Source organism: Lagopus leucura, unplaced genomic scaffold, assembly GCF_019238085.1.
Source record: "Lagopus leucura isolate 7727_CA_CO unplaced genomic scaffold, USGS_WTPT01 Super-Scaffold_100096, whole genome shotgun sequence".
Lineage (NCBI taxonomy): Eukaryota > Metazoa > Chordata > Aves > Galliformes > Phasianidae > Lagopus > Lagopus leucura.
In genome coordinates, this window is record NW_024962322.1 from 242,528 (window position 1) to 254,401 (window position 11,874).

An 11,874-nucleotide genomic window follows, 5' to 3' on the forward strand; every position below is an offset into this window, starting at 1 on the left:
CAAAAACCAGGAACCCAAATCTCTGTGCAAAGCAGTCACTGCGATCTCAAACAAACACGGGAAAAGTGACACAGACCCTTTACAAGGGAGCAGTCCTGTCTTCTTTGAATCGTGGAATCAGTGAGGTTGGAAAAGACTTCTTAAAGCTTCAAGTCCAACCCCAGCCCACGCCACCATGCCCACCAGTCCCTCAGTGCCACATCCCCACAGATCTGGAGCACCTCCAGATGACCCCGCCACTTCCCTGGGCAGCCCATCCAATGTCTGGATCACTCTTTTGGAGAGGAAATGTTTCCCAACATCCAACCTTCACTCCTGTTACCAGAGGCAGGACAGCTGGCTTGCCCAATCTGTGGTTCTACAGAGGATCCCTTGTGTTAGGCATAGTGTTATCCTTAGGGAATCCAAGCATACATAGTGCAGAATCAGCTCTGACCCCTCCATGCAGTCCTCAATGATTGAGTTTTCAGCAAGGCTTGTTGAGTCTGGTACAGTGTTGGATGAAGAACATTGCTCCTAACCGTGCACTGCTTCTGGATATGGGCTGACACTTGATGTATGATTTATATACTCCAGAAACAACAGGGAGTATGGTGCAGAAACAATTAGGCTAAGTATTAAGGGGGCAATGGTGGGCAGACAAAACCCTTGGTCTTTCCAGCAGCCCAAACCCCAGGTGTGTCCATAAACCAGCTGGAGAGAAGCTCATGAGAGCTCTGAACTGCGGATGGGCATATTGCAGCCCATCTGCCATCTGCAGGGCAAAAGACAGAAGCATGAGTGAGCCTCAGACTATCATCTTGGCATGCATGACATCCCCTCTGCTGTCTGTTAGTGTCCATGTTCAGTGCAATAAGAGATTGTGGGTCACCTGAAAGTACCCTTTGAGACCATTTTACCACTTTTTTTCCTAGCAGATACCTCTCCTTTCTTTGAGATGAGTTACTAGGGAGGCTCTGGTGTCCTCGGTGCATCATTCACTCCTGAAACTTGCAATCCTGGCAAGATAATCAGGAGAAAAAAAGCACAAGCATAAAGCCAGCAAGAGAAGCCTTTCATTTCCCATTGTTCTTCAGCCTCAGCAGACTCACAGCCAGATGTTCTGTCTCCCTGACTAGTGCCTATGGAGGGTATCATACAAAGAAAAGGAGAGCATTCCTTTTGAAGGAAGGACTTTGTTTAGTACTGATAAAAGAGTTTGTTAGCTCAGCTTTGAAGTCTCAAGCTATCTGAGGATCTCCTGGGCGCCTCCTTTTACCCTGCAGACATCTCAGCATTGCTCACAGACCTTCCTACACCTCTCCCTTGGCGTGTACCATTGTGCCATGGACTGGGGATGCAATGCCAAGTTGACTGTGTCTTCAGCACTACGGGTCGTTGAAGAGCAGTTGGAGATTGGTACTGGCATTAGGATGGCTGAAAATTGTTTAGAAATTCAAGCAGCAGAAAAAAAGGAGTGAGAAGCAAGGAATGGTAGAAAGAAACATAACTGTGATGGGTGGATGGTCAGGCTGGATGGTCTTGGAGGACTTTTCCAACTTTAGTGATTCAATGATTCAGATCGGCGTGGTGGTGGTGAGTTGACAGCTAAACTTAATGATCTCAAAGGGTTCCAGCCATAATGATTCCATGATTGTGTGAAACCATTTAGCACTGGCCCCAGTGCTGTCTGTTGCCTCAGTGAAACACTGCAGTGTGTCATGGAAAGACACAGAGCTGAGAGGAGCAGGGACGAAAGAGAATGGATTGAATTTCAGCCTCAGGAAGGGGGAGACAAATTATTTCCTGAAGTGCTGGTTGAATTACCTGTCTTACAGCTTTTTTCAGTCCCCACATCAGTAGTGAAAAGTGTCTGCTAGTTGGCAAAAAAATGAAACTAAGGGAAATTCCCAGCTGAGAATGCTTTGCCCATGGCAACCTCTTGACCTTTCTCCCTCCATATCTGCCCTTTGCCATGTGGTTGGTACAATGTCCTGCCATTCTGGCTGTTTGCAGAATCAAGGATTATCAGAAAAGCCATAGAATCCCACATAGAGTCATTCAGGTTGGAAAAGACCTCTCGGATCCCCAAGTCCAACCCCAACGCACACCACCATGCCCACTGCCCACATCCCTCAGTGCCACATCCCCACAGTTCTGGAACACCTCCGGTGACCCCACCACCTCCCTGGGCATCTGTGCCACTGTAGCACTGCTCTTTGTGAGAAGAAATGTTTCCTAATATCCAATCTGAAGTAATGGAATTGGGAAAGGAAAAGGGGATTTCCCAGCAATGGCAAAGTTTGTGCATGGCTTAGCTCCATGTAGAGCATAAAAACTGGGCAACCAACAAGAGTTTTGAGGAGACCAGAGGGCCTGAGATGGTTTCAATCTTTGTATTCCTTTGCAGGAACCATGGATGCTTAATGTTGTGGTGGTGAGTGTATTGTTGAGGCTGGAAATGGGGATCACATCTGTATTATCATGCAGTGACATGCATGTATTGTCATGACATTTGTATTGTTGTGCAGTGGTACACTGCAACTGCTGCACGTTGCTGTCACTTGTGTTGTGATTTCAGTTCATTGCTGTAGCACTCCATTTGGTCAAAATCCCATCTAACATGAAATACCTTCTAATAAGTAATTTGGTATCAAACATTAAGACCTCCATGCATGGAATGTCTGTAATAACAGTTCAGAGAGGCTGTTCTGGCAGGCTGTAAATGGAGAAGTTTTCTTTACTGTAAGTGGCGAGGTGCTGGAACAGCTGCCCAGAGAGGCAGTGGATGCCCCAGTCCTGGAGGTGTTCAAGGCCAGGTTGGGCAGCCTGATCTTGTATTAAACGTGGAGTTTGGTGACCCTGCCTGTGGCGGGGGGTTGGAGATTCATGTTCTTTGAGGTCCATTCCAACCCAGACCATTCTGTGATTCTGTGATTCTGTGAAAAGTCCTCCTGGAAGCCCTGGGTCATTGAGCTGTTATGATATAGGGCTTCACCTGAAATCTCCCTGTTTCACTCTGTTTGGTATAATTTTCTAAATATCCATCCAATAACCCCGTGTTCCTCTCAACAACCACTGCAATTTCTACTGAGCACGAGTCCAGAACAAGACGAGAAATGGAATGACTTCAAATGCACTTCCACAATCTACAACGCTGGGGTGTGAGTTCACTTCCAGCAGTGTGAGAGCTCAAAGCTGGTGGGTGACCTCACCTGTCACACAGTTTGCATCAGCATCCTAGAAATCAGGGAGTGATGAGAGGAGGTCTGGTGTTTCGCTCATGCATGCCAGATTGTCACGCATGATAACGGCAAACAATAAGACTGCTTTGTTCTATTTCCATGAAAAGGATGCAAGCTCTGTTTCCGTTTCCTTGGGAAGTGATGCACGAAGCACCAGGTGCTCTCAGTCTGGATTCTGGAGCATGTTAGTGGGTCGGTCACTGCACTGTGGTGTCTCCTGCAGCCAAAGTTCTCCTCCTGCACATAAGGAAGGGCCCTTCATGTGACTGCTTCTCCCTTTGCAGAGGAAGTTGCTGTGTGCTTTTCTCTTCTGCTCCGAACTTAGCTGAAGGATACAGCAGTGAGCACTGTGAGTCATCCTGTTGGGCTCCATCGGTCTGAAATCACCTCTGGCTGTTTTTGCAGAGCTCTGAGAAGGCTCAGCTCAGCCCATCACACTTGGTTTGGCTACATCTTATGACAGCTCGCAGCAGGGTGCCGCACGCCCTCCAGAGCACAAAACATTCCAGCGGACACGTAACCATGGGGGCTGGGCTTGGTTCTTGATGAACATCCACCCCTTTCAATTCATTCAGTTCACTTATGTCCCACCCCTAAAGGTGCCCAAGGCCAGGCTGGATGGGGCCCTCAGCAACTTGATCTGGTGAGGGGCAGCCAGCCCATAGCAGTGGGCTGGCACTTGATCTTGATGGTTGCTTCCAACTCAATCCGTGTTAAGATTCTGTGATTCTGACAAACGTGTCAGATCTCTGGGGCTGAAGCACTCATGCACTTCTTGCCGTGCTTTCAGGGGTTGTATTTGCCTCTAGCCCATGGAAGAGTGCCCACCTATTTTACTTTCTTAATGTCTTCCAAGGTTTCCCCTCCTTTAATGCAATATTTCCTGGTGGTGTTTGAGCCCTTGGAGCTGTCACGCAAACCTTTGGCTGCCCAATGTCCCCATCATTCAGTAAGGAGAGGCTTCTTGGTGGTCACTGCCACCAGGGGATAATCCAAATCTGCGACTGACTCCTTTTCAGGAGCTATGCTTTGAGACACTACTACCAACAAAATTCAACCTAAGTTTTAAACCAAGGTTTTGTCTCAGTATCTCAATAATCAATAGAATATTGACTATTGACCATGCCTTTTCCCCCTAAAGTCTGATGTTTTCCCCATAAGCTATGCAGGTGCTGTCTCTGTTCTATAGCATGGCCACCTCAAGCTCCATCCTGCTGTTAACCAAACCTAATACTGCCAGGCATGCAGAACAGCCCAATACTTTGCCTCTGAAATCACCAGTGCTCTCTTCCAGTTGTTTGGTGGGTTCTGGGTGGTTCTGCTTGGTGAATGCGAATGGAGGAAAGCACTCAGAGCACACAAAGGAGGAAGAATGTTTATATCCTGCTTTTTTCCTTCCTTTCACGAGCCAACATTTCTTTGGAGGATGGGATGTAAAGCACTTCCTGTCTGTAGCACGGGATGCCATGGGAAGTTGGTGCCTGGCAACACTCAGTGCTTGCTTATGGGTATATCCCCGAAGTGGAGGATGCATGGGCAGCAAATTTAGAGGCAGAACAGTTACAGGTAATCAACATATCCTTCTGCTGGCATGGAAATCCGCACTGCGAGGGTGAAGGTGAGGCACGGCAGTACAGGGAAAATTCCACAGGGTGTCCTCAGAGCGTCAAGGAACGGGAAAAAATAGGCAGAAACAAGAAAACTCAAATCTTTCTGATATAGAGGCCTGGTGCTTTTGCATGGGAAGTCCACGTGTCATTTTTAGAGCAGCTGTAGTCACCTCTGTGCCGACATGCCTCAAAATCTCCTGACCAGTAAAAACATTTAGCCCTTGCAACCTCATAAAAAGTAAATCTCGGGGTACTTTACAAAGATGCTAATGGTTGTTTACACTGTTTTGGTGATAGGAAAGCTGGGACAGGGAGCAGCTCAGCACAGTGACTCAGGAACAGCTCAGGAACTCTGCTGAGGGCTCCAAAGGTCTTCATGCCCCCTCTGTATGCTCTTGAGAGAGCCTCTCACCATCACTCATGAGTGGTAGGGGAGGACAGGAGGGATTAGCTGTGGCTCTGCAATCAATAATTCCTGTCCCACAGCTGATTCTTATGCCTTCAGTCAGGGTCTGGGCCCCAGGATGCTAAAACCATCTTGCAACAGCCTGAAAGCAGCAGCGGATGCTCCCCAGTGAGCTGTAATTGCTGGTAGCTGCTGCAGGATGTGCAGCTCTCCTTCAGAGCCATCTGCTCCATCACACCATGCTCACCCTTTACTCTGACCCTTGGGGACACATGAGCTGCCTGTGGTTCCTCTGCAGCTGGTCCAACCCATGTCTTTGAAGGGATTTCCATCTGCAGGGGAATCTGAATACCAAAGGCTATGCTGGGATTTAATGAAAGTGCAAGCTGAATGAGCAGAGAGATCTTCCCTGCACTGTTGGGTGGCCTCTTGGTTGTGATGAAGACCAGGGACTCACAGAAGTACAGGAGCTGCTTCTAACTGAAATGAGAAGATTCTCTTTGCTGCCAAATCCACTGCATATTGTCATTGCAGCAGGCAGCTGTAAAAACACTGAATCAACTCCAAAGAACAAGCAAACAAATCGCTAAGCAAAATTAATCAGAACTGGAGAACATAGACACTGATTGCAAATATTACAGAATCACAGGATTATTCAGGTTGGAAAAGACCGTCAACATCCCCAAGTCCAACCATCAACCTGACCTGCTGAGTCCCATAGTATCATGTCCACATCTCCAGAGATGGGGACTCCAACACTGTTCCAGTGCTTCACCTTCTTTTTCATGAATAAATTCCTCCTAGCATCCAATCTAAACCTCCCCTGGTGCAACTTAAGATCCACCCATCTACTCTACCCATCCATCCCATCCACCCATCCCATCCAACCAAGTTAAGACCATCAATAAAACCATTTAGGATTCTACATTGTGATTCCCACTTGGTCTTGTCAACACTGCACAGAGCACTACGCCCTGCTATGCCCTTCACCTAGTTTGGAATTCACCCAGAATTTCTTTGTACCTGTGTAACACCTTCAAATCCTCAAATCATTGATATCCATGAAGTGCAATAGCCAAGGGAATCCATGGATTTAATCAGGCCCAGCTGATCTGGAAACATACAACCTACACAAGTAGTCCTTGACCTACCATTTCCTAGCCTGGGTTTGCAGCCCTTTATCACTGACATTTATCACGAGCCATCTGATCACAACTGACCTTTTCAATGAAGACTGAAGGAAAAAAAAAAATAATTACATTGCTTGTTTGTTGTTTCTCTGATATTTGTTCCCTGGTGTGGAATGAATAATCTTTCCTTCATCTTTCATTCAGAGGGGTGGTGAGGCACTGGGACAGGTTGCCCAAGGAGGCTGTGGATGCCCCATCCCTGCAGGCATTCAAGGCCAGGCTGGATGTGGCTCTGGGCAGCCTGGGCTGCTGGTTGGTGACCTGCACACAGCAGGGGGTTGGAACTGGATGAGCATTGTGGTTCTTTTCAACCCAGGCCATTCTACAATTCTATCTTATTATCATGCACCTATGGATTGCCTTCCTGCTCCCAGTTCTCAGTGTATGCCTTGTCCTTGATTTGCCCAGGGACACATAAGCAAAGAGCTCATGGCAGTCTGCAAGGAAGAGCTGTTGGTAGATAAAGCACATGTCCACTCCCAATGACATCAGCATGAAGCTGGAAGAAACTGGGTGAGCGCATAAAAAAATCAATGTACCATTCCCTATGTCATCATCACAAAGTTAGAAGGAACTGGGAGAGCAATGAAAGCCCAAAAAATCAACGTACCATTCTTGATGTCATCACTGACGAGCTGGAAGAAACTCAGTTGAGTGCATCAACTGAAATCCCTGAAAATCAGTGTACTGACATTGCTTGGGCCTCTCTGTACTCACAGAGCTCATATTTAGTTCTTTATAAAGCCCTCTTGCATAGCAAAACCATAATTTTGTCTGCTTCAATCATAGAATGTCCCAAGTGCCCAGGGAGGTGGTGGAGTCACCGAGCCTGGGGGTGTTCAAGGAAAGGCTGGATGTTGTGTTGAGGGACATGGTTTAGTGGGAGCTGTTGGGAATAGGTGAACGGTTGGACTGGATGAGCTTTGAGGTCTTTTCCAACCTTGGTGATTCTATGATTCTAAGTTGGAAGGGACCCACAAGGACAATCGAGTCCAATGCCTACACATGTCCTGGTGGTGTAGAGTTGGGGATGAAGGATGCGACGGACGCTCTGTGCAATGATGCTCATTATTTTATTGGTGTCATTGCCAGTTTTTGGAGGAGTGCTGGAACTTTCTGGTCACGTCCAGCACCGAGTCAAAGCTACATTACAGAATATTGAAGAGGTGTCCATCCAAAGCCAGAGGGGGGTGAGATTCATGACCTCTCTCCATACGGTATGTATAATATATATATATTTATATTATGTCCTGTATATTCATATGTGACAAGGATGGGCCACCATACAGTAAACTTTTGATTCCTAAATAGATCACCATAGCAACAGGCACAAAAATTTGGTCCTCATCAAGGCCCTCACCTTGTCAATCAATCCAAGACAAACCCCCCCACCCCCACCCACCCACCCACCCTGTGGCAAAAAAAATAAGAACCTGAAACCAAAACCAAAAAAAAAAAAAAAAAAAAGCCCACCAACCCCCCCTCCCCACCCTGTACAGTCACTCACATGGAAGGTAAATAGATCCCTTGGCTACACACACGCGTGCGCGCACACCCACACACACCTACACACATTCATATGTAAATACACACGCACCAACATACAAAGGACAAAGAACATTACAAATATACATCTGAGGTTGCTGCAGCGACGTGGTGAGGCTGAGGGTGGGGGGAAGTGCCACAGCACTCTCACCCTTTCCCATCTCCGAGCCCTCCCTGGGGCTTTGCGTTGGAAGGCTGAGGTCGGAGCAATGCATGGAGACACAGAGTGAAGTTCTGGACCTACACATGTAATGGAGGCATTGAAGCAGTGCTTGGATGTGGACAGAATAAGAACAAAGCTGGAGCAGGGCAGCCAACAGCCACCAACCCACTGGAAAGCCTCCAGGTGGAACCGACAGCGTCCCCTGGAGGACCACCATAGGAGGCCCTGGTGTGCATTCCCCAAGATGTGAGCAGGTTCCCATGGGCTTCCTTCCACCCAATGCTCTATGGTTTGGGCTCAGCATGGTGGAAAAAGAACAGATGGCTCCTGAGCTCTTCTGGTTCCCCATCCCTGGGCTCAGTGAGCTGCTGGCCTGGCTGTCAAGAAACTTGAGGCAATTGGAAAATGAGGAGAAAGGGAGAAAATCCTCCTGCGGGCTGCCATAGAATGACAGAATCATTAAGGTTGGACAAGACCGCTATGATCATCTAGTCCAATCACCAACCCAGCCCCACTGTGCCACCATGCCACGCACACAGCTTCTCCCCTTTCTTAGATCTTCGCTTTCTGATCTTCAATCCCAGGGCCATCCTGAAAAAGAAGGAAGGAGCTGGATCTCCCATCCACTTGTTTCACAATTCCAGGGATATAACCCAACTATGAATGTGTCTGCAGGCAGAAGGAACTCACCACCAGCCACGGAGGAGACCCAGCTTCCTAAAGCTGCTTCCTTGTGTGCAATGCTCACTGCGTGGGGAAGGATGGGCAGAAGGATGGGCAGAAGGATGGGCAGAAGGATGGACAGGGATGGGAAGCAGGTTGGACAGAAGGCTGGGCAGAAAGATAGGCAGAAGGATAGGCAGAAGGTTGGGCAGAAGGACAGGCATGAAGATGACCAGAAGGTTGGACAGAAGGATAGTGCTGAATGCTTGACCATCCTTCCCTGGAATTTCTTCCCCTACCCAACTGGCAGCCTTCACTATTGAGTTCATATCCACATATGCAAGGATTTCAGGGCAAGCTCATGAGACATTTTACCACTCTGCCACAGACAGTATGCCATGGTTCTTCTAACAGCAAACTTCTGCAAAAGCCCAGCTGGCCACTCAAATGGAACACAAGTACTAGCAGCAACCCACAGCCCCTCAACTTGGCTGCTGCATTCTGGGTTGGGGGATGAGACTTCAGCTATGGGATATGAACAGGGAAGGGATGATGGCAGCAGAAGATCAGAAAACACATAGCAGGGCAGCACAGGGCAAAGGGAGAAGACCTCAGTAGAATGGGAGATGGGTCAGGTCAGGAGAGGAGCACCCCCAGCCTGGCCTCGTTAGGTGGCACTTGGTCCAAAGCAGCTGCCCTCAGTGCTTCCCTCACATCAGTGCAAGTTCCCCTCCCACCCTCCCTGGGAATCAGATGAGGTCCTGCATGCAGAAAACACTGCCCCCACCCGTAATCTCTTAGCTTGCCCACCCAGGGATTAGCTCCAGCACCCTTCCCTTTGCAGACCCATGTCTTTCCTCCTGGACGACGAGGCCGCTCCCTCATTCATCAGGATGCTGTAGCACAACTCAATCTCCTAGCAACTGCAGATGCTGCTTTTGATGGGTTTCAGATTGCTCTGTGCCGGACAGAGGAGCCTCACTGCTCACCCCTCTCCTATCCATTACCCGTTTCACATTCATTAGCTCTCCCTCCGCAACCCATAAAATCACCAAATGTCCTCCAGACCCCAAGTGACCTCTGTGCAGCACTATCCAGAGGAGAGCTGAGCTGGGTTGACTTGGTTGGTGAATCTGTCAGCCCACTTGGTGCACAGAGCTGGCATTTGTGGAGTGACAGCTGTGCCCAGACATCAGTGAGACATCGCTGCCACCAATACCGATGCAGACCAGAGTGTTCCTTGTGGTCTTGGACAAGCTCAGCACAAGGGTCTGCCATTGGGAAGTCTCTGAAGTCTTGTAGGAGTTGCCACAAGCACGAATTATATGGAAAACTTGAGATCCAATGAACACAGCAAGGAGAGTGTCTGGAGCCACCTCATCTTGTGTCAAAGCCATTGGGGTCCAGGGGGGCTCAGAGCACCGGAGCTGACCCAGCTCGGTGTCCTGCGAGAGCACATTCCAGCTGCTCGCCAACCACTCCATAAATAAATACATTAAATAAATAAAGTGACAGATCCAGACTTGGTAGGGGTGTGTTGGGGCAGGAGGATGAAGAGGGCAGCTCCCATGGTCTCAGAGCCGCGGGGAGCATCTCACACACATACAGTGCACATAAGTAGCTGAAGGCGGTAGGATGCTGCTGCTGGGGACACTGTTCAGCCCTGGAGCAGAGGTGGCCTCAGTCCTGGGGTCAGAAGGTCCTGGGGTTAGGGGTCCTGGGGTCGGGAATCCTGGGACTGGGGGTCCTGGGGCCATCACTCCTGTGCCGGTGTCGCAGAGGTGCGTGGGGAGCTGGCAGCAAGGGACGCGTGTGTGGTGGAGGATGGCAGCGACCGTGGTGTCTGGCACCTGGGGGTGGCACAAGCAGAAAAAAAAACCCAACATTTTCCTTCTGCTTCCTCTTTCTCAGTCTCCACCCCCTGAATCCTGCTGTTTTCTCAGTGACTTGCTATGTAGGCAGCACTGATGGAAATCCAGTGCTGAGCAGTGCTGGATGTTATGCATGACCATCCTTGGCATATGTACATGGTGATATACTGCATCATCATCCTGTTTTTCAGAGAATCCTTCAGGTTGGAAAACACCACAAAGTCCAACCCCAACCCATCCACAGTGCCACTGCTCTCTTAGTGCCACATCTCCATAGTTCTGGAACAGCTCCAGGGATGGTGAGTGCTCCACCTCCTTGGGCAGCCTGTGCCAGTAGAACAGAATCCGAGAATCTCGAAGTGGTTTGGGTTGGAAGGTTGGAACCCCTGCCTTGAACCCCAAACTTGTCTCCAATAGAGACAGGGAACGCTTCCAGGCTGCCCTGTACTCCTGCAGCTATCCCCTCAGCTGCAGGTCCTCAATCCAGCACTGTCCCTTACACAGTGTCCCAGCCCCAGTGCCCAAATGTCCACATGATCACTCACCAGGAGCGGGACTTCCTCACCCGGGAGGCTGCCGGCCGCTCCAGGATGCTGTCCAGGTGCATCAGCCTCTCCAGGTGCAGAGCCCGTGGGTCCTGCTCGGCTGGGTCCCGGCTCCGTTCAAACTCAAACACTGCCGGAGGGGAGAGGTCCAGCTCCAGGAACATGATGTTCTCAGCCTGCAGGAGGATGGGGCAAAAGGAAAGTCAACACAGGGAGTTACTGCACAGTAAAGCATGGCACCATCTTGTGTAGGTCCTGAGCCTGAGAGGCTGAATACCCTGAAGGACAGAGATCTTCTGGCTGCAGCTGCATCCTGCTCTGCTCAGGCTGTTGTGCTCTTTCACAGCACCAGCAAGTAAGACTGAATGTTTTCAGCCCTCAGACAAGCAGCCGGAGCTGGCAGAGGCAGCAAGCCCACAACTCAGTCAGGGCTGGCTGATAAGACAGTGCTGATAACCTGACCTGGGGCCAAGGCTCACAAAGCTTGGAGCTTTATCTAAATTATCTCCAGTCTTCATGAGCTTATTTACCCCATATTCTCTCCAGCTGCCTGGAGCTGTCACCCAGCCACCCAGCCATTAACCTCATTCATCCATTCACTCTATCCATCTGCATACACCATCCATCCATCTACCCTACTCATTCATCCATCCGTCC

At 49.3% G+C, this 11,874-nt stretch overlaps 1 protein-coding gene across 1 annotated transcript in view; it reads right to left on the reverse strand.

The window, feature by feature from the left end:
• Positions 1 to 9,548: 9,548 nt before the first annotated feature.
• KIF3C (kinesin family member 3C) overlaps positions 9,549 to 11,874 on the reverse strand; it is a 10,609-nt gene continuing 8,283 nt past the window's right edge. The window contains exons 7-8 of the mRNA XM_042887634.1: positions 11,218 to 11,393; positions 9,549 to 10,651 (exon numbers count right to left, since the gene is read on the reverse strand). Coding sequence (XP_042743568.1) covers positions 10,558 to 10,651; positions 11,218 to 11,393 — 270 coding nt within the window. The 3' untranslated portion in view covers positions 9,549 to 10,557. The remainder of the gene's footprint in view (positions 10,652 to 11,217; positions 11,394 to 11,874) is intronic.